Consider the following 23622-nt stretch of genomic DNA (forward strand, 5'->3'; position numbering starts at 1 on the left):
GTTCTGACAGAACCCAAGCCATCTTGTATTCCAAAAGTTTCTTGTGCGAGTGGGCTGCAGCTTAAATATAACTTCCCATAGAAACAAAACTTTTAAAAAGTATGTATATTCCCAAGCAGGTCCATCATAGATAAAATTTACCCCATATAGTTGAAAAAGAAATTATGTGATAAACAGTAAAGAAAAAATAAAGAAGCTGTCTACGTATTCTCATATTGGTCTTTAATCTCTAAAGTGCTTCATGGTCCAAAAACGTCACATTCTCTTCTCTCTGCAACCCACCTTCTTTTATTTAACTCATTTTAATCAAATGAAAATTTCCATTTTTCTCATTGGTTATCTCTATTCCTCTACCTCCTAAACAACACTTGCCATGGTCAGATGTAATTCTGGCCAATCTGGACAGTATAAAATGGCATTTAATTGTAGTTTTACTATGTATTTTTTTCTGTTTACTAATGATACAGAATTTTCTTTCCCCCCTTTCTTTCTTCCCTGCCTCCCTCCTTCCCCCATTTGGATATCTTCTTTCTCTTCTGTGTAGCCTGTCTTCTCATCCTTTTGGTGATACGTTTTATGAACAAAGGTTCTTAAATTTAATGAAGTTCAATTTTTTTTTAATGATAAGTATTTTATGCCCTGTTTGTAAAAATCTGTTTATCTTTTGATTATGAATATAATCTCCTATGTTATCTTCTCTAAGCTTTTATCTTTCAAGTTTAGAACACCCCAGGTGGAATAGATTTTGGGGTACGGTGTGGGGTGGGAATTTTTTTTGTATATTATATCCATCAATAAAAATTATTAAAAAAAATACAATACAGAATTTCAGCCAGCACAAAACTTTAAAAAGTGAAACATTTCAGGCAATAAAGGAGAAGACACAAGATATAATTCTTCCTCACTTGCCATTCTTCTAAGGAAAGTAGATGAGGGTGAACGAAGGAGTTGTGTCATATCTGTATTTGAGTTCAACTTGGAGTTGGCTCAGATAGCCTTCTCATATTTAACAACTACCACCACAACAATAATGGCAGTTAACATGTACTGCATACTTAGTAGGTATAAGCACATGACCTCATGTAATTCTCACAATAATCCTGTGAGATGGACACTATGCTCTCTACTTAATAAATGATGAAACTGAGACAGGAAAGATGTTACCTAATCAGCGCCCAAGTTCTTAAACTCTGTCTCTCTCATAACTTTTATTTCTGAGCTTGGAGATCCTCCATCACGCACATGTGTTTTCATAACTTTCACAGGCTGAGATCACACAACATGCCATTCTTCCTGTTTTTTGTCTAGGTTTCAAGAAAACTCCTATATGGAAATACTCTACATACAAAATCTAAATAATTATGTACTTCTAGTTTGATAACATAGGAAAAGAGAATCAAAAGTGTCTTCTGGAAGTAACATGGACATAGTCATGGTTAGCACTACTGTGATTTCGCGGTCTAGAGAAGTTTTAAAAACAAGTCACTAAAATTTCAGTCTATATGGCTACCTTAGAATGCTTCATAGTAATAAGTTTAAAATAATTTTACTAAGAAAAGCTTTTTCTAGATTGAAAACTGCAGGAAGTTTATTACTTTGTTTGCTGTAAGAACTTAGGCATATTTTTATATTATTCTACTGAGGTCCTAGCCTATATTCCTCATAAAGCTTTTAATGTTACAAGGAAAAACAGAGATACATTAAAATTTTTGAAAAAGAAAAAAATCCATTGCTTCACATAATTTTTACAGGATGCAGGAACTTGAAGGATTCTTAGATCTGCAGGTACTCATTTTACTAAAGGAGAAACCAAGGACCATAGGAACTTACACCAGATAGCAAAGACAGTAAAGATCAGATTTTACAATGGCTGTAACTAGGGATATTAATTTGAATCCCTCTTAAATAATATTCATATATGTGTTTCCATGAAATTCTAAAATTATTTATGACTTGAGTTTTTTCCATGTGTTGTTTTTACAATGATTTATTTACAAGAAAAAAACAGATTTTAAATCTTCATTTTTATTTCTTTATTCCAAACTCTCAGCAATGTGTGTGTGTGTTCAATCGTTCACTCATGTCCAACTCTGTGCAAGCCCACAGACTGTAGCCTTCTAGTTCCTTTGTCCATGGAATTTTCCAGGCGAGAATACTGGAATGGGGTACCATTTCTTCCTCCAGGGGATCTTTCCGACCCAAGGACCAAACCCGCATCTCTTAACGTCTCCTGCATCGGCAGGTGGAGTCTTCACCTGTGCCACCTGGGAAGCCCAACCCCTCAGCAGTAAGACCACCCTATCTGATATGTGACAGAAAAATCAACAACACAGGCTCTGAGCATCCTCCTTTGGGACCAATGTAAGTACACCCAGGATGTCTACCTGTTCTCTGGAGACTGCAGGTCCCCATGCCCTTCACCAGTGAGGGAAAAGGAAGAGAAGGCACACCACCACCACACTGGATGCCAATCAGAAACACAGCAAGAGAGAATGGTGGTTTCTATCACTGCCCATTTTCTAAGTAACTGACAAGAGCTTTGAGCATCAGCGCTGCCACTGCAGGCAGGCAAATCTAATCTGTCTTCAAGAAAATTTCCAACAGTAGCAGAATTACAACACCTTCCTAAGGAATCAGAACTATGAGCAATGCAGACTTAGGGCGCCAAAGATTACAAAAGCCACCTTCATTGATGGCCTCCAGCAAAATAGCTAGGGGCAAGAAAGGCCAGTAAAAGAAGAAGAGCACCAGTAAGGTTGAAAAAGGAGGAAATGGGTTGGGTTTTTTAATTCATTACACTGTTTTTAATAAGCTAAATGAGATATTCCCCAGTTAACAATTATTAAGGACACCCCCCAAGGAAAGCTTTATTCATAGACATATAACAGTAAAAAAAAAACTCCTTTTGAAATGAAATTTTTCGAACTTTAATGTGTACTATAAAATATAAAATTATATTCAATAAGAGCTCTTTAAATATTTTAACACATCTCCAAATTTTAAATAATTTTATTAAATTTTACTATAAATCAATGAATTGGAATAAATCCACCTTTTTTTTTTTTAACGGATCTGAGAACTTATAACAAAAATAAACTTTGAAGGCAGCAAATAAGAGCTTTTTACTACTAAAGGGGCTAAATCTCAGTGGGTTACTGATATATTTTAATTTACAGGAAGCTTTACTATACCCCAGGCAAAGTATTAACATAAAATGTAGATACAAAAGCAATTAGTTTCCATTTTCAATTTACTTACCTGACTATAGCACTATTATAAAAACTTTTAACTAAAATCCTATTTTGTAAATTTCTTAGCAACTTTAAATTAGATCTTATAATACCTATGAAGTTCCTGATTATTACACAGAGTAAAACTAAACATTCTATTTTGTTTCCGAGGCAGAATCATCATTCCATGGAGCTCAAACAGAAGAAAGTTTTGCTACTGAAACTTCCCACAGTGAACCACACTCAGATACCTTGATGTTTTGCTAGCACATCTAGCTACTCATCAATGTGGTAGCAGCAAAATAGACGCAGCCTTTTCCATGGTATGCCAATGTAGCTTCTCTCTCTCTCTCTCCCCTCCTCTCTCATCTCCTGTCTTCTTCCCCTCCAGCCCCCGTCTCCCTTCACCCTCCCCACGTCTCCTAGCCTCATAGTGTATCACAGTCTTCTAAAGAATCATGAGGGAACAGGTCTCATGTCTGTTAGACAAGGACTAGCCCTCCTATAACCTTCATCCCCAGCCCCAAAACTATATGACCACCACTGCAACTGAGGCTTCTTCCAAATGCCTCAGAAATAGGGTTTCAGTTTAAAACAAGATTTTTAAAAAATCTGCTCAATTCCACTCTTCAAGGTAATATCATGGAGTTTAGTTTCCTAACAGAGTATTTTTCAAACCAGAAATAAGGCTGCAATAACTTTATAGGACTCAGAACTTACTGTTTTTATCACTCTTAACATAAACAAAAAACTAATATTATCAAAAATGTAATAATAATCAAGGTTTTCTTTCTGGTTCATTATTTACATAGTTTTCCTGTGTTATTGTTGTACTCTATAAGACACTATAGTGAAAGATTCTCAAAGATTCATTTCAGTAGAGGAATGTCTTGTATTTTAGAGTCTTCCCTGGTGGCTCAGACGGTAAAGCATCTGTCTACAGTGCGGGAGACCCAGGTTCGATCCCTGGGTTGGGAAGATCCCCTGGAGAAGGAAATGGCAATCCACTCCAGTACTATTGCCTGGAAAATCCCATGAACAGAGGAGCCTGGTAGGCTACAGACCATGGGGTCACAAAGAGTTGGACACATAAAGAGTGTTATTGTTGTAATCTATAAGACACTATAGTGAAAGATTCTCAAAGACTGATTTCAGTAGAGGAATGTCTTGTATTTTAAAAACCCTATAAATACCAGTTTGATAATACAAACTGAACTTCACACTAATCTTTAAATATCACTAGACAAATGAAAGGAAAAGACTGCTACTCTAGGGGAGGGAAGCTAAGCCCATATGTGTCTACACTCTCATTTTCCTTATCTTAAAAAGCTAAAAGAAGGAAAAAAACAAACAAACAAAAAACACAAACATAAATCTACCTGCCCCATAAGAATACTCTATAAGGGTGGGGGTAACAGTTTTATAAACGTAATCTTTGTGCTAAGTAAAGTCTTTCTGTAAATCATGTTTTCATTTCCATAGGTTCAGAAAGTTCAGGCTGTCATGTCCATATTACTTTAGCATTTTTGAAGATGATTCTGTTTATGAGATGCCTCCTACCTGTCTCTGAAGTTCTGCCAGGTTGTAAGGTAAGGCTCCTTCAGCCAGTGGGGCTATTCTCTCAATATCTGCCAAAGTCAAGCGCCTTCAGGCAAAAATATGGGAAAGAAAGAACTGTTAGACACCAACAGACGACACCTCATACTAAGATCACCTTTCTTCAGAAAGAAAAGGGTAAAAAAGAACTATGGTTTAAAAGTAGTATTTCCCTATTCACACAGATAATTTTAGTAAGAGGGGAAAAAAAAAAAACTTCAGACCTTGCTTGCCACACAAAAAGCAAAAGACTCTAAAGAAATAATAGAGAGTACACAAATTAATTACTCTAAAAATAGATTAAAAAAACTAAAGAAATAATTCTTCTCAGAAGCAAAGTATAAACACTGACTGTTCAGTTCGTACACATTGAATATATTTCTTTAGCATACATCTTTAATGCTTAAGTGCAAAGTATCTTGAGAAGGATAAACACAAAAGTGATAGATACTGGTTGCCTTTAAGGGTAGAAGGGAGAAGGGGTGGGAGATATTTTTACAGCGGGCTCTTTAAAACTCTGAGTTTTGAACTGAGTGAATGAACTACTGTTTTAAAATAAGTGTATTCCATGATCCAGGTAGTAGGTCACTTCAGATCCAGTTTTGAGAAGCACTCTTTGCAAGCTTTTATTATCATAAAGGATGTTCAATACCTTTATTACAAATGTAAATTCTAGATGGATGAGGTACGGGCCTGATATTTCATGTCATTCATGTCATTTCATTTCATGTCAATCATCAAAGACTGGCTGGTTTATCCAGTATCAACTCCAGCTTGACAATTTATTATGTAACATGAAGGCAATAAATTATCTATGGTACACTCAACTTCTACTAGTCTTCAGTTCTAGGGTTAAAACCTATTTTTCAGATATGCCTACACTTACACAACTGCTAAAGCTGACTAAGAAAATCTGATCACTTAGTAGATCCTGAGTCCCCTCTCCTGAGGTCCTGCTGGATGCCCACGGACAAAGCTTTTTCATCTGGATTTGTGTAAGACTTTACAAATTAAATACTGGGTTTTTTCAATCTATAAAAGAGACATAAAACATCTAAGCTTAATTATGCTGATAACCATGACAATAATGTCACAGGCATATTTCAAGAAAATGATACCCTCCAACACAAAATGGTATATACTGTTTAGGAAAATGCCCACTCACAATGAGTCAAAAAAAGGTTATAAGATTCCTGAATATGTACTTCAATTTATTTTATAAATTTAGGCAAATATCCACAAATCTCTTAAAATTTCTAACCACCTCTACAGAGTCCAGATTAAATCAATTTTTCTGTCCCTCACTTACTTCTCGTTTCCCTCTCCCCCTCCTCTATCATTCTTCCTTCCCCCTTTCCCTCTCACACTCTTCAACAGCCTTTACTCCCTTCGTTACCTCTCTGTTTCTTCCCTTCCTTTCTCTTCCCTCCCCTTCTTGCTTTCCCTTTCCCTTTGTCCGTTTCCCCCTGCCTTTAGTCTGTCTGCACCTATCTCGTCCTCCTCCCGTTTCTCATATCTGCCCGTGTCTTTTTCTTGAAACTTAGATACTGAGCAAACTATTGATTAAATGAACTAAAAGAACACCACTGCTTCACATTAAAGTAACTGTCCTAAAAAGTATCATGAGGAATTACTGGAATAGTTACCCTGTAGCATTATATAAGTCTGAAAGCTGGTACAGGATGTCAATTTCTAGTGGGGTGACTTGTCCATAGCGTATGGCACTCTGGGCAAATTCCTCTGGAAGAAAAAGAAAATGCTTTAAAATCTTCAAAGACTCTTAACATATAACAAACTTCTACCTTAACTATTATCTGAAAGCTAAAAGCATTTTAGTATTATTTTAAAAATCTAAAACTGAATTTCAATATCTAAGTTCAGCTACATAGAAATAACTACAAAAATATGAAAACTGGCAAAAGATAAAATGTTAAGATGATAAAACAGTAAAAGCAGGTAAAGTAATTTCAGAGGTAAAACAATCGCTTTAGGTTCCTCTAACCTCATCTTGTTTATTTGCTTTGGTCTCCAGAGCTACAAGATGAAAGAACTGGCTCTTCTCCAGTCACTTAAAACATCCCACTACAATTCAGCAAAAGGAGTAGCCCTGCCCATCTTTCTGTGGCCACTCCTTCCTCATACAAAGAAGCCGTTGCCACTGACCTGTTTGACAGACTGGGCCACGGTTCTTTTTAAAACTGTCAAAGCCACTTTTCCACTCCTGACCTTGGCATCCCATTAAATCCAACTGGATTTTTGGAGACCATGATGGTCCAAGTGAAATATACACACTTTCTAGATGTGGCTTCACAGTAGTAAACCTAGATCAACCTCACACCCTAGATAAAGAAAAGTGAAAATGCTGAGATTCGCATCAATATGTATTTAAAAATCTTACCCTTTGTGACTTCAACATCTTTCCTTGTGCCAGCTAGAGTGCTATATATCTTACGAACAAGCTCCATGTTATTCAGTAAGGAGTTAAATGCATTGAAGTATGAGAAGCTAACCTGGTGTGAGATACTTCCTCCGGCTGCCTAGGAAATGACAACACAGAAAGTTAAACAAACAAAAACAAAAGCACATTTATGGACACTGAACTTTCTCAAAGAAGAACCAAAGGAATCTTCATTACTAAAATGATAAACAACCAGTCCATAAACACAAGGTCGGTATCATGCTGAAACGCTCAGTGCATTTCAAGCCCTCAGGAAAGTCTATGTAATTTAGGTGTTAAGGAAGAAAGCAACATCTGGAAGTTGGACTTCATGGTTCATCTACCTATAAGGTCAAAAACAACAAATATAATTATCACAGATCAAAACCAATGATTATTTAAACAGGATTTTCAAGACCTTCAACTATGAAACTCCTGCTATTTCTGGATAATCCAAACCTCAACAGACAATAATAAACATTTTTTAAACTTGTTTTTTTTTTCCACACCCATATACAAAAACCAGTGGTAACTTTAAATTTTAAGACTATTTCACTTTATCAACTTTACTAATCTTTTCTTTTTTAAGCTTCTTGTTATAATTAACATATAGAATGCTCTGTGCTGAGCGCTGAATCTCTGTGACAAAATGTAAAACTACCAAAAAACTCCAAAAAGATGTAGAGAAAATCTAGGGAGGATTTACTTGCTATAAATATGTCTTTAGTGGAACAGTGCTAAAGAGGCTCTCTCATGCCTGGGGAAGAAGGGGGACAGTACAGCCTACCCTACTCTGCAGGGTAGGGGTAACTTCTCCCTCTATCCAACAGTTAGACATAAACTCAAAAGAGAATATTTTTCGTAGCTTGCAAACATTTAATTTCTAAGCCAAGAGTCAGAGGAATCCAGATGATTAAAAACATTCTCTATTAAAAACTCAAATACTTAGGGAAATGACAGTGTGACAACCTTAATCATAAAGATCTATATTAAGGACAGTATAGGTAATGATGGGCATATGTTCCCACCCTCATCCCTCACACACGAGCCTTAGCCCAAATATATGTGATATTTGTATTAGCCTGAATTTGGATACCAGTGATCCAAAAAGCCAGATTCAAATTATTTAACACATGCCTCCAGAAACTGAGATGGCATTTGGTAAACAGGCTATAAAGGTCTATCTAACCCAACTGGAAAAGATTAAACAGGCTCCCTCACCCCAAGGTACTGAGCTCTTCTCTCTAGGATTTTCTTTTCTTCTCTCCTCCCTCTCTCCCTTACTTTCTTTTCTTCCTTCTTTCATTTTTTTGGCTAGGGTACGAGGTGAGGGTAGGGGAGTGGGAGATGGGTGTCAAGGAGGTGAAATGTATAGGAGAAAGTGACATGCTCCATGTTCAAATTCACTGAAGAAAAAGAACAGAAGTTGATCTTTCTACTCTGGTCCAAATCAGGGATAATGATCTTCAGCTGAGACAACAAAAGCGCTCATTGGCTTCCCTCCATTTAAAACAATCAGCAATCAAAAACTTACACATAAGTACAATACAGGAACAAGAAAACCGGTGAGGACAGTTTCACCATTCTTTGTGAGGAAGTGGATGACATCAGTTTGCTATTGGCCCAGATGCTTACTTTACAGAGTTTAGCAGTTTAAAGAACAAAAAACTGTCTGGTCCATGCAGACTGAGTGCACAGGTGAAGGGGCAGAGAGAGGAGTGAGCCACAGAGGCTGACGCCCACATATTTCCTCCGTACCTTCTGCCACAGCCATGGTTATTAAAACAGTGTGGAGGCCAGTGATGATCCCTCTAGCAAACAGCACCCTGCAGGCAACAAAGGAAGGAGCCATCCTTATAGCAAGGCTTTGGGAGCCTGGTGGGATGGAAAGAGGCCAAAGGTGAAGGCAGTAGTGTCTGTGAGAAGTACTGCCCTTGAGAAAAAGTAATTGCACACCCTTGTCTACATACTCCCCTGTTTTCTTTAGGTGGACTCTGTAAATGGAAATAAACAATTTGGAAATATATGAGAGCAAGATTGTGGTGCCGATCTGGGGGAAAACTATTCACTATCACCCCGCCCCCACACACATCTCCCTTACACACATCTGATTACCTCCTACCAACTAAGAGTAAAGTTACAACAGATGAGAGGGAGACATGCCGAGGGATGCAATCCAGGACAATGGTTTCAAAGGTCTGAGGAAATAGAAAGTTGAAGTCATTGCTTTTTACTTACTGAAACTAAGTTCTCCTCCACGAAGGGAGTAAGCATGTGAGACCGGATGGTAACCATAATGTCACTGAAATCCAGACCAGAAATCAGGCCACTTTTGCTTTTGTCTTTGAGAGCAAAGGCTTGCCTTGCATGTTCCAATTGTAGTTCCTGGAGGGAGAAGTCAGAAACAGGGCCTCAGGCTGATGGAAGCATACCCCAAATGTGTGTTTTAGAAAAGCAGGGACATCCTTCCTGTACATGCATTTACTTTAAAAATGAATAATACACATCTTTGAATGTACAGCAAAACTCTTCATGTCTTTTCAAAAAGCACATTTTCCTGAAAATATACTTACTACATGTTATTCCTCAGGAAGAAAAGTGAGTCACAGAATGTCAATAAAAAGGGAGGTGGGGAGGGGAAAACCTTTGTTTACCTGAAAAGTTTTCATTACTGAAAACAGAGTTATCTTTTCAGTGCTTTAAGTTTTTGCTTTTAAAATATATAGTAACTCTCCTGCTTGAAGAAGTTCTTGTCATCCCAGAGCACTTTCTAGATTACAGGTGGCTCTCCCTATCAGAGGGTTTCATGTCCTTAGATTCAACCAACCACAGCTCAAATTCTAATATGAAAGTTATGAATAACAAATTGCATAAGCACTGTTCATCTATCACTCTATGTGGCTTTGAGTGATACCCACAAACTGTAGAACAATCCAGAAGATCGTGGAACTTTTCAACTATTGGGCAGCCAAACTTTGTAGTAGGTGATATCAATTAAAATTTTTTAAAAAATTTAAAAAGTGGGCTTCCCTGGTGGTCCAGTGGTTAACAATCCACCTGCCAAAATCAGGGTATGCAGGTTTGATACCTGATCCAGGAAGATCCCACATGCTGTGGGGCAACTAAGCCCGTGTGCCATAACTGCTGAGCCCACGCCCCCTAGATACCATGCTCTCCAACACGCTCGTTGCAACTAGAGAAAGCCCCTGCACAGCCAAAAATTAATTAAGTAATTAAATTTTTTTAAATGCAAGTAATACCCTAAGGACTACTTAAAAGTCAAAATTAGAGCATTTCTTTCCTAGGACATATGACACAATCCAAATAAATTTGTTATCACAACATCATAATAGTGCTATTAGATGCCATTTTCACACTATTTGCAACTCTGGAAATAATGAAAGTGAGTTGTTCAGCTGTGTCCAACTCTGTGACCCCATGGACTGCAGTGCTCCAGGTCCTCTGTCCATGGAATTCTCCAGGCAAGAATACTAGAGTGGGTTGCCAGTTCCTTTTCCAGGGTATCTTCCCTTTGGATTTCAGTCTAAGCCAGCAGGGAACCCCTTGGAAACAATATTCCTATCTAAATATATAAATATTATTCACAGAAGATATATTAAACATTGCAATTAGCATTATCATTTATTTATAAAAGCCTACAAATCAATGTTGCTTTACCCTTTTCTGACATTTAAAATAGCTTTTGATAGAAGTTTCGCCCTTTTACTAATTATATTTTTCTGTATCTCAACAGTGGTTGAAAGACATTAAAATTGGTTTGACGCGTAATTCATTAAACTATACATTTGTTTTATAAAACATACATATAAATATGTCCATAGTTGTATGATATTTAACAATAAAACAGGTTTTTAAGTATTTTCTTAGCAGGTTGATAAGCTAGAAACAAGTTTATCAAATCTACTAAGTCTTTCAATAATCTTAACTTTTAAAAAATTTAATATCATCACACATATTTGGATTTTCTTGAAAATACCAACAGAAGCAGGGAAACTAAAAATCAACTGGTAAAAATATATGAAAGACAGAGTACAAAATAAACAACCAGCATGGTTTAACAAGGACTTCCAGGTGGCACTAGTGGTAAAAAAAAAACCCACCAGCCAATCCTGAAGACTTAGAGATGCGGGTTCGACCCCTGGGTCAGGACGATCCCCTGAAGCAGGAAATGGCAACCCACTACAGTATTCTTGCCTGGAAAATTCCATGGACAGAGGAGCCAGGCGGGTTATAGTCCATGGGGCCACAGTCAGGCACAACTGAGCGACTAAGCACACACATGATTTGACAAAGTAGTTTTCTTTCCCACCCCTCTACTTTTTAAATTCCAACTTATTAAAGTATAATTGACAAATAAAAGTGTAGTATATTTAAAATGCGCACAAAGTTATGATTTGATATATGTATACATTGTGCAAGACTCCCACCATTGAGTTAACTAACACACCCATCACTTCACATACTTTTTTTTTTGACGAGAATACTTAAGTTCTACTCTTGGAAAATTTCAATTATACAATATTTTCATCACCATGTTATACATTAGATCTTCAGATTTTATTCATCTTAAAATTTATGCCCTTTTTCCAGCCTCTTCCTATTTCTCCTACCCCCTCCAATCATAATCATCATTCTACTCTGTTTCTACATGTACAATGTTTTATTTTTTAAGTGATACCAGAAAGTATTTCGGAGAAGGCAACGGCACCCCACTCCAGTACTCTTGCCTGGAAAACCCTATAGAAGGAGGAGCCTGGTAGGCTGCAGTCCATGGGGTCGCTAGGAGTCGGACACGACTGAGAGACTTCACTTTCACTTTTCACTTTCATGCATTGGAGAAAGGAAATGGCAACCCACTCCAGTGTTCTTGCCTGGAGAATCCCAGGGACGTGGGAGCCTGGTGGGCTGCCGTCTGTGAGGTCGCACAGAGTCGGACACGACTGAAGCGACTTAGCAGGAGCAGCAGCAGAAGTATTTGTCGTTCTGTGTCTGGCTTATGTCACTTAGTAGAATGCCCTCCAAGTTCAGCCATGCAGTTGCAAATGACAGGATCTCCTTTTCTGTTGTTGTCGAATAGTATTCCATTGCATAAATGTGGAATGAGATATGTGTGTGTGTGTGTGTACACACACGACACATTTTCTTTAACCATTCTTTTGTCAATGGACACTTGTTTCTATACCTTGGCTACTATGATAATGCTACAATAAACAAGAATATAGATAATCTCTTTGAGATGATGATTTTATTTCCTTTGGATACATACTCAGAAGTAGGATTGCTGGATTACAGTAGCTCTTTTAACTCCTTGAGAAATTCCCGTATTGTTTTCTATGGTGGCTGTACCAGTTTACTTTCCCGCCAAGAGTGTACACAGGTTCCCTTTCCTCCACATCCTTGATGATATTTGTCGTGTCTGGTCTTTTTACTAACGGACAACGCAGTAAGTGTGAGGTGATATTTCATTGTGGTTTTGATTCACAATTCCCTGATTAGCAATGCTGAGCAAGTTTTCATCTATCTGTTGGCAATCTGTATGTCTTCTTTGAAAAAATGTTTATTCTGGTCCCTTGTCCATTTTGTAATTGCATTTGAGGGTGTTTGCTTTGCTCTGCTACTGAGCTGAATGAGTTCCTTGTATTTTTTGGATATGAATTCTTTATCAGATATATAGTTTGAAAATATTTACTCCCATTCCATAGCTTTTCATTTGGTTGTTGGTTTTCTTTGCTGTGCAGCTTTTCAGTTTCATGTAGTCCTACATGTTTATTTTTCCTTTTGTTGCCTTTGCTTATGGTGTCAGATCCAAAAAAATCATTGCCAAGATGGATGTCAAGGAGTTTACTCTCCATGTTTTCTTCCAGGGGTTTAAAGTTTCAGGTTTTACATTCAAGTTTTTAATCCATTTTGAGTTGGCTTTTGTTTATGGTTTAAGATAGTCCCGTTTCCCCAACACCATTTATTAAAGAGACTGATGTTGAAGTTGAAACTCCAATACTTTGGCCACCTGATGCGAAGAGCTGACTCATTTGAAAAGACCCTGATGCTAAGAAAGATTGAGGGCAGGAGAAGGGGACAACAGAGGATGAGATGGTTGGATGGCATCACTGACACAATGGACATGGGTTTGGGTGGACTCCGGGAATTGGTGATGAACAGGGAGGCCGGGGGTGCTGTTGTTCGTGGGGTCACAAGAGTCGGACACGACTGAGCGACTGAACTGAACTGAACTCTTTCTCCATATATACACGGCTTTATTTCTGGGCTCTTTATTCTGCTCCATTGATCTATGGGTCTGTTTTATGACAATAGCATACTGTTTTGAATGCTATACCTTCACAACATAGTTTGAATTCAGGAAGTGTCATCCCTGCAGCTTTGTTCTTTCTCAAGATAGATTTGGCAATTTGGGTTTTGTTTTTTTGTGTGTGTGGTTCCATACAAATTTGAGGATTGTTTTTTTCCATTTCTGTGAAAAACGCTGCTGGAATTTTGACAGGGATTGCACTGAATCCATAAATCGTTTTGAGTATTGTGGATATTTTAACAATATTAATTTCTCAATCCATGGACACAAATCTTTTCATTTATGTCTTCAATGTCTTTCATCAACATCTTATAGTTTCCAGATCTTTCATTTAGTTAAATTTACTCTGGTTTCCTTCTTTTTCATATTATTATGAAACAATCTTCTTAATTTACCTTTTCAATAGTTTGTTGCTGGTGTACAGAAATACTACTCTGTTTTGCACACTAATTTTATATCTGATAATTCTCCTGAAATTATTTTTAGTTCTAACAGTATTTTCAGTTCAGTTCAGTCGCTCAGTCGTGTCCGACTCTTTGCGACCCCATGAATCGCAGCACAGTATTTTGTGTAAGCATAAAATCTTTAGGGTAGTCTACATACATTATGTCCTCTGCAAGCAAGGACAACTTTAATTTTTCCTTTCCAACTTGGATGCCTTTTATTTCTTTTCCTTGTCTAATTGCTCTGGTTAGGACTTCCATTCCCTTGTTTTTAATTTACATTTTTAAAATTTATTCTTGGCTACACTGGTCTTCATTGCCATGCACGGGCTTTCTCTAGTTGCAGGGAGTGGGGGCCACCCTCGAGTTGCGTCTCTGGGCTTCTCATTGTGGTGCCTTCTCTTGTCATGGAGCACAGCTCTAGAGCACGTCAGTTTCAGTAGTTGTGGGCCTAGTTGCCTGGTGGCATGCGGAATCTTCCTGGACCAAGAATCAAACCCATGTCCCCTGCATTGGTAGGCAGATTCTTTACCACTGGATCACCAGCGAAGTCCTTCCATTACCTTTTGAATAACAGTGATAATAGTGGACATCCTTGACTTGTTCCTGATCTTAGAGGAAAAGCTTTCAGCTTTTAACTATTGTGATGTTAGCTGTAGACTTGTCATCTACAGCCTTTACTATGTCAGTATATTCCATCTACATCTGAGTTTTTATCATGAAAGGATCTTGAATTTTGTCAAATGCTTTTTCTGCATCTATACTGAAATGATCATGATTTTTAATCCTTCATTTTGTTAATATGGTCTATCATATTTAATGATTAGCATATGTTGAACCATCCTTACATCTCAGGAGTAAGTTCCACTTGATTATGATCCTTTTGGTCTACTACTGAATTCAGTTTGCTAATATTTTGTTGAGAATATGTCCATCTATCTTTATCAGGATACTGACCTGTTCTTTTCTTTTCTTATAGTGCCCTTATCTGGCTTTGGTATCAGGGTAATACTGATCTTGTACAATGAATTTGGAAGAAGTGCACTCTCCTCTGTTTTTTGGAAGACTTTGAGAAGGATTGGTATTAATTCTTTTTAAAATGTTTGGCAGTATTCATCAGTGAAGCCAAAATCACTGCAGACTGTGACTGCAGCCATGGAATTAAGATGATTGCTCCTTGGAAGAAGAGCTATGACAAACCTAGACAGTATATTAAAAGCACAGACAACACTTTGCCAACAAAGGTACGTCTAGTCAAAGCTATGGTTTTTCCTGTAGGCATGTACCAATATGAGAGTTGGGCCATAAGGAAGGCTAAGTGCCAAAGAATGAATTATTTCCTCTAGTGGTGTCAGGGGAGACTCTTCAGGGTCCTTTGGACAGCAAGGTGATCAAACCAGTCAACCCTAAAGGAAATCAACCCTGAACATTCACTGGAAGGACTGATGCTAAAGCTGAAGCTCCAATATTTTGGCCACCTGATGTGAAGGGCCAACTCACTGGAAAAGACCATGATTCTGGGAAAGATTGAGGGCAGGGGGAGAAGGTAGCAACAGAGGATGAGATGGTTGGATTGCATCATCAGCTCAATAGACATGAATCTGAGCAAACTCCAGGAGATGGTGAAGGACAGAGAAGCCTGGTGTGTTGCAGTCCATGGGGTCACAAAGAGTCGAACACAACTGAGCAACTGAACAACAGTGAAGCCATCTGGTCCTGGACTTTTCTTTATTGAGAGGTTTTTATTTACTAATTCAATCTCTTTGTTAGTAACTGGTCTGTTTAGATTTTCCATTTCTTCATGAAATGGAGGTAGGTTGTATGTTTCTAGGAATTTATCCATTTCTTCTAGATTATCTCATTTGTTGGTGTATAACTGTTTATAGCAGTTTCTTATGATCTTTATCAGTTGTAATCAGTCTCCTCTTTCTGATTTTATTTGAGTCTTCTTTTTTTCTTAGTGTAGCTAAATGTTTGTGAATTTTGCTTTTTTAAAAAACCCATTTTTGGTTTCATTGATCTTTCCTATTGTCTTTCTAGTCTCTATTTCATTTATTTCTGCTTTGATCTTTGTTGATTCCTTCTGACTTTGAGCTTATTCTCTTTCTAGCTCCTTGAAGTACAAAGGTAGACTGAGATTTTTTTTTTTGGTAACGTAGGTGTTTATCATTATAACCTTCCCTCTTAGAACTGCTTTTATTAAGCACCAAAGAATGAATGCTTTGCTTTGCTGTGTTTCCATTTTCATTTGTCTCAAGATATTTTTTTACTTTCCTTTTGATTTCATCTATGAACCATTATTTAGGAGCATGTTGTTCAATCTCCAATTTGTAAATATTTTCCTCTTCTACTTTAGTCCTTCTCCCTAACCCACTTCATATTTTTATCACCTCAGTTCCAACCACATCATCCTTCAAATGAAGCAGGCATTTTAAACCTCTATTTCAGCCTTAAATTATGGTTGAAAGCATTCCCCAAGGAAAGTATATTCCTGAGCAGCATCAGGAGCAAACACACATCTACTCCATCTTATATAGGCTTTCTCTTCCTCACTCCTGCTTATTTTCCCCCCGATTTATGCCTTTGTTATATCTTTGTCTTCTCCATGCATGCATCTTAACCTCTCAGAAATATCCAGTGGCAACTATGGGCATGATTAAGCCTTATTAATGACAGTACTGAAGAAAATGTGCACCTTTACGTTAAAGACAAAGCAGAATCCTCATTGCAAGACTAATGTCAGAAGAACAGATTTTCTATTTTCTATCAGGTCAACAGTTGAAGGACTCTTTTGTATCTTTTAAACATATATGTATTTGAAGTATCACATATGTAGCTATAGATTAAATGGAATTGGCTTCCAAATTCTCAAGTAGGGAACAGAGTAGAAAGTATAGGTAAAAAAAAAAAATAATAACTGGTCAATATATAATTGTTGAAGCTGGTTGATGGGTACATGGTTTGTTTTTTAATATAGACATCTTTCAAAATAAAAAGTTAAAAAAATTAAAATTAAGGCCTTCAAAAAGAAGCAACTAAAGGAAAAAAGTTCTGCACATAAGCTCTTCATTTACGTAGTATAATCAAAACATCTGGGTAGAATAGATAATGTGATCACCCTAATGAAAAAAAAAAAAAAAACTACTCCAGATTTATAAAAGATAAAATAAAGATATTCTAAAGAGATAAAAATATTCTAATAAATAAAAGAAAATAAATCTGCTTCTAGATTGAAAGGGCAGGAAAAGAAACTGAGGGAAAGGGTAAATAAAGGAAGTTATACTAAAGCTAAAGATCTTGTGTTCTTAGAAATGCATCTCATCTCACCTATCTATGAGATAAAAATAGCAGAGCTTCAGAAATACTGTGGCTTTGAATGAGACTGAATTCATACATTTAGCTCTTTTAAAACTCTATTCCTCACCAAAAATCACAGTAAAGAATGAAAAACAAAACAGAAGCTCAAAGACAAACAGAACAAAAAAAGAAGACAGCAACTACATTTTTAAGTTTAGAGTGCAAAGAGGCAAATGATAACTGGCTTAGAAGGCCCAAGAAAACTAGAAAAGCAAAGAAAGCAATCCAATGTACATAACAGAATCTGCCAAAGACTCATGCATTGGCTGCACCAGTACCCCTAGAGTGATGGTGAAGTGGCACTGAGAATAGGAAGCTTGGATGGAAGTTCATTTATAAAGCAGTTAGTTGCCTGCCATACTCCACCAGAGCCAGGGCTCTGGCCCTTTCCCAACCCTGGCAGACAACGAGGTGAGTTTTAACAGAGGATCTCTGGACTAAGAGAGACAAGGCACAAATGAAAGGAGGAAAATAAACGAAAGCCCACTTCCACTGGAGGAGGAAAGGGCAACCCACTCCAGTATTCTTATCTGGATCATGAACAGAGGAGTTTGGCAGGCTACAGTCCATAAAGGCTGCAAAAAGTCGGACACGACTGAGCACACATACTATCTCCACACTGAATACTGAGACCTGTAACCCTCCTGTCTTACTCAGCAACCAGAATGTCAAAACCCAGGTCTAAGACTTCAATGGGAAGCCAAACGATTATTCTGATTCCCCTGTCCAAAATAAAAGACCTGAACTAGAGGGACCCCCATAAGACCACCCACCCAGAGAACTTTACAGTAAGGTACCTGAACCCGAAGCTCCCAATAAGCGTCAATCCCAATTTTAGTATGAGCAGAGGACCCAGAATCATCAGACTTGGAAGAAGAGCTACTAACATGAAAAACAGATCCAAACAAAAAGAAATAAAGTAACTTGAAGGAAAAAGGCAGATTGCAAGAAGAAGAAAATTTAAAAACAAAACACCTGTCTATAATATTTTTGGAGAAGTGAGAGAAAATAGTACATTCATGAAAGAAGAACAGTATAGTATTTTAAAAGGAATATTAGGAAACCAAAAAGAACTCCTGAAAGTTAGAAATATAATAAAAACAACTTAATAGAAGATTCAGGAGAGAAAAGAGAACTAAAGGATCATACAGTTATTATATTTAGTAGTTCAAGACAAGAAAAAAAAATAGAAGACTATTTTTCAAGAATTGAAGTACACAAGCTTTCAAATTAAAAGAGCCCCTGAATGTCCAACACAATGAATAAAAATAAACTCACATCAAGGTACATCATCATGAAATTTCAAAACACTGAAAATAAAAAAATCTTAAAACCCTCTAGAGTGGGGGGAAACAAAATGTCAAAAGAGAACCAAAAATTAGAATGGTAATTAACTGCTCAGTGGCAACACTGGATGTTAGAAGAAAAAAAAAAGAGATTTATCTTCAAATTAGGTGGAAAATAAATTCCTACTAAAATCCTACACCCGGCCAAACTAAATGTAATGATAGAGCAGAGGTTTTCAGATACAAAAAGTCTCACAAAAGAATTATTTTACTTTCCTTAGGAAGCCCTTGCAGTAAGTAAGTAAAAAGAAGGGGAAAAAATCATAGCAAATGAAGAGATGAAATCCAGCAAATGGAAGGTTCAACATAACAGAAAGGCAAATGGACTCCCCAGCATGAAGGTGAAGGGAGATCACAAGCTGATAGCTATGTAATAAGTACAAAGTCAGGTATCAGAAAGTTCCAGAAAAGTGGTGCAGGGGGTGTGGAAAACTGTCTGGTAGTTCCTCAAAAAGTTAAAATTATCATATGATCCAATAATCCCACACCTTATAGTCAAAAGATTCGAAAACAGGTATTCAAACAAATGCATGTACACCAATGTTCACAGCAGTACTATTCGTAACAGCCGAAAGGCGAGAACCCAAGTAAGTGCCCATCGACTAATGAACAGATAGGCAAGATACGATATACCCACACAGTGGAATATTATTCAGCCACAAAAAGAATGAAGTACTAATATCTGCTACACATTGGTAATCCTTGAAAACACTATGCTAAGATAAAGCCAGACACAAGAATTCACGTTGTATAATTCCATTTATATGAAATATCCAGAATAAGTAACTCCATAGAGACAGAAAGTAAACTGGTGGCTTCACGAGCTAAGGAGAGGCAAGAATGGAGTGTGACTGCTTCTTCAGTACAGGGTTTTCTTCTGGGGTAATGAAAAGGTTTTGGAATTAGAGCTGGTGAATGTACTAAATGCCACTAAACTGTGTACTTTCACATGGCTAAGTTAATGTTAAGTGAATTTTACCTCAAATTTTTTTTTAAAAAGAAAGCTCCTGGATTGCTCCAAGAGAACAAAACTGATCAAACACTTGCTCTGTTTTAAACATATTAAAAATGAGGGTTTAATAACTGAGGCAGAGTCTGAGAATGAATTAGCATTAACACACAGAAAATGAACCAATAAAAATTAGAGTCTCTAAGAAAAGTGATCATTTTAGTCATGCACGGTGTTGACAAAATTGTGGTGATTCAAATGTGATAATCTAAGCAGAATCATGACATAATGATATGGAGGGCGGGGACAGAAAGTGTCCGAGAGGGAAAGGTGAAAGAGCTAGTTGCCAATCTTCAGGTGTTCAAATTAAATTTTAAAAATATCTAAGAGTGAAAAATTAAAAATTGCAGTATCAGCACTTCAAAACATTTAAATAATGTTTATTATTTAGAGCTATGAAAGTAAACACTGAAGGAAAGAAACAATTGTAAGAATTTAAATAAGTTGCCTCTGGGAGTGGGAAATGAAAAATGAGGTTAAAATTCCACAGAGAATTGCCATTTCTTGGTAATAAACCTAATAAAAGTAAAAGGAAGGAGACGGAATGTTATATATTTACACTGGTTATGAAAAACTAAGCTCACCTGAAGAAACTGTGTGAATTCTGTGTAGTTAAGGTGCTTCTTCCGATTATGCCCAAAATGTAGCCGGATAAATTCACAGTCCCAATTAAAAGGGATATGATGATGAATAGTAGTCTGTCCAAAAATTTCTTTGACATTTTCTTGAAAAGGAAAATAAAAATAAATAAATTATATCTGGAATAAGTAGTTTAGTCCACTGCAATGTTCCTACAGAAAGAAATTAAGAGAAATTTTAAAAGTCAATATTATCTGCTTCTATTAAGATTAGCTGCAAAATTTTTTGTGCCCAGAAACCCATGCACAGGAACACAATTGATACAAAATATAATTTTACAGTTAAGATTGTGTACCATTACATATAAGGCCATGAGATTCTTAATTTCTCTTGATTTAATTTTAATTAGTTAGTGATTTATATCTTGCACTATAAATGGCTGCTACTTTGCATTCCAGTATAAAATCAATAGTGTTTTCCCGGTTCCTCAAGGAGTCGAATTAAGCCCTTTATCAGAAGCATGAATACCTAAATTACGGTATAATGCAATATTTGTCATACTAAGTATGGCTTGATTGAGGCTTGATTATTACATTCACACTAGCCTGAATATATCTATTGAAGATAGGTATAAGAAATACTACCCAAAGCATATCATTAGCTCAGCAGCAAGCACCTTATTAAAAGCTTCTGATATTGTCAAAAATATGGTCTTGACACAAAGCTTCAAAATCCCCGTAAAAACCATGATTATTAGTCTCAGCTATTAAAATATTTTAAGATAAGTGAAATTAGTGATTCACTTTTAAATAAAGAAGGACTAAACACAGTATACTAACTTTTAGATAGGAACCAGTCACACCATGTAATATACAACCAAAACCCTCTGACAGCTTGTCTTCATGCACTGACAATGGCATTCACTTTCTTACAGAGTTCTACACTTACTAGAAAAGTCAATTCACAAATGACTGGTACTTTAACAAGCATAGACTGGATAGACTAATTTAGAAGCTCATGCCAAAAAAAAAAAAAATCATTAACAAAGTTAAGAAAGCAGGAAGCCTCTTTTACTGATGTCTTAAGAACAAAATTATTTTCAAATTTAAGCCAATTATATTAGTGAAAGGGTTTTACTATCTATAGCTATCAATTATATTAAGAATTAGTAAATATAAGCTTAATGTTTTATAATCTCCAACTACGCTATTTTATCTAATTTCTGAAAATTCTCTAAACAGATATAAATCTCACATTGTAAATGGTTTAATGGATTCCCTTTAGCTTTAACATACTTTTTCTTGATAAAAGCATTGCTATGGTGGGGAAGTAGGGGAAGTGTAAGAATCCTGAACTGGAAATCCTACCAGTTTGGACTCAACACGACAGCTCTGAATAGGTCACAGCGATCGGTCAGTTGGAAGGCGGCATTGGATGTCACTGGGGAGATGGGATTCTCATCTTTTCTTTCAAATGGAATGTAGCATCTATTTCTGGCCTAAATAGCAACAGTATTTCAGAGTTTTCAAATCATGTCAATTATTTTCATCTTCCATAAACACAAATCAAAGATGTGAGCTTCAGTTTCTGAAAGCAAAGAATTAATGCACTAGCAAGTTATGGGATTCTAAGCAACACAGAGGATTACCCTCAACTCTATGTGAGACTTCAACAAGTTGTCAAATATATTAAAGTTTACAAAATTATTAAAATAACAAGGATGGCAGAAAACTCTTTTGAGCTAAAAATATTAAGGCAGTTTAGCAAAGATTTTTTTTTTTAGGATTCTCCTACCTGCTTCTCTTTCCAAATTAATTGGTTTTCTTATTTTAAGTATTAAACTAAGGGAATAGGAAGAAATTGATGGAAAACATATTAGGATAACTTAATTACATTAAGAGAAATTATTAAAAGGAATAAGTTATTTTATAACCTTTATTTAAAGGTCACAACTCTCAAAACTCAAGTGCTTGATAAGAAATATACTTACTGCTACCTAAGTAAGTTTTATACAATAGCAGAATAAAACTGAATTCCCTTTGTATGACTGGAAAATACCAGAATCTCATGTGAAACTATATCAAATAAAACCAGACTCAAAATCTTTCAAACTTATGAAAATTTAATGAACCATAAAAATTTCTTTTTCTATCACAAAAAGGACATTTATAAACCAAAATTACAATGTGTAATTTACATTCAGAAAAAAATAGCACTATAATAAAAACTTTTAACTAAAATCCTATTTAGTAAATTTCTTAGCAACCTTTAAATAAGATCTCACAGTACCTTTGAAACAATTAAGCTGATGGCTTAAATTACTCATATTAATTTCTCCAAATATAGAAGTGTCATTTTCCATGAATATTTGTTTAAACATTTCCCACTTTTCCCAAAATGGTCAGTTGACAGTTTTGTACATGGTTTTATTATGACCATTATTATGTGCTATGGTTTATTAACTATGCCCAGACACTTTTAATTATTTTAGCCATGTCACAGGTTGCAAACTTTCAAACCTACTCTGGCATCTCTTGATGTATGCCACTTCCTTTCTGTTATTATTTCCACTGCTGCTGCTGCTGCTAAGTCGCTTCAGTCGTGTCTGACTCTGTGCGACCCCATGGACTACAGCCTACCAGGCTTCTCCGTCCATGGGATTCTCCAGGCAAGAGTACTGGAGTGGGGTGCCATTTCCTTCTCCACTGTTTCCACTACCAACTCCCTAAGGCTAAATCAGGAAGCTTAGAGAAATAATTAGTACAACTACTGTTTTAAAGTCAAATTCATAATTACCACTTTACTTTTACCAGGATATGCTTATCAAAAAAAAAAAAAGTTATACAAAAGCTCCAGAACTGGAGAGCTTAATACTGAGGCAATAGCCCAAAGCACTAATGACCTCCTCTTATGCAGTTTTATCAGGCTCTGTATGACATGAAAGGGGGCACCAATAATCTCAAAAACACCCAATGTATCCAACTGAAACTACATAGTAAGTTTCTCCCCAGAGAGAATCCCGTCTTTCCAGTGGCAAACAAAGGTCTTTAGCTCTCTAAGCAGTGCTATTTCAGTGGCCACAGTTCTGGCTTGGATGAAAGCGATAAGAGAGTCACAACTTATTGGCAACAGGATCATGATCGAGTGTTTTATATCAGGTTGGCATTGCTAAGGGAAATAGGAATCCATTTGTTTTCTGACATACAGAAAACAAAAGACCACTTTTTCACTTCCTGCGGAGCATGGGCTTATAAAAGAGATGGTTTATAATTCCTTTGAAATGGGAAACAGGGTCAG

The 23622-nt window shown here is 36.6% G+C and overlaps 1 protein-coding gene across 2 annotated transcripts in view; it reads right to left on the minus strand.

Annotated features, from left to right (window-relative positions):
* SLC25A12 (solute carrier family 25 (aspartate/glutamate carrier), member 12) overlaps nucleotides 1-23622 on the minus strand; it is a 99123-nt gene that overhangs the window by 33516 nt on the left and 41985 nt on the right. For both annotated transcript variants that reach the window (XM_010843820.1, XM_010843819.1), the window contains exons 5-9: nucleotides 20331-20470; nucleotides 9502-9648; nucleotides 7225-7363; nucleotides 6473-6566; nucleotides 4791-4875 (exon numbers count right to left, since the gene is read on the minus strand). In XM_010843820.1, coding sequence (XP_010842122.1) covers nucleotides 4791-4875; nucleotides 6473-6566; nucleotides 7225-7363; nucleotides 9502-9648; nucleotides 20331-20470 — 605 coding nt within the window. The remainder of the gene's footprint in view (nucleotides 1-4790; nucleotides 4876-6472; nucleotides 6567-7224; nucleotides 7364-9501; nucleotides 9649-20330; nucleotides 20471-23622) is intronic.

The sequence above is a fragment of the Bison bison genome, unplaced genomic scaffold (assembly GCF_000754665.1).
Source record: "Bison bison bison isolate TAMUID 2011002044 unplaced genomic scaffold, Bison_UMD1.0 scf7180017864190, whole genome shotgun sequence".
Lineage (NCBI taxonomy): Eukaryota > Metazoa > Chordata > Mammalia > Artiodactyla > Bovidae > Bison > Bison bison.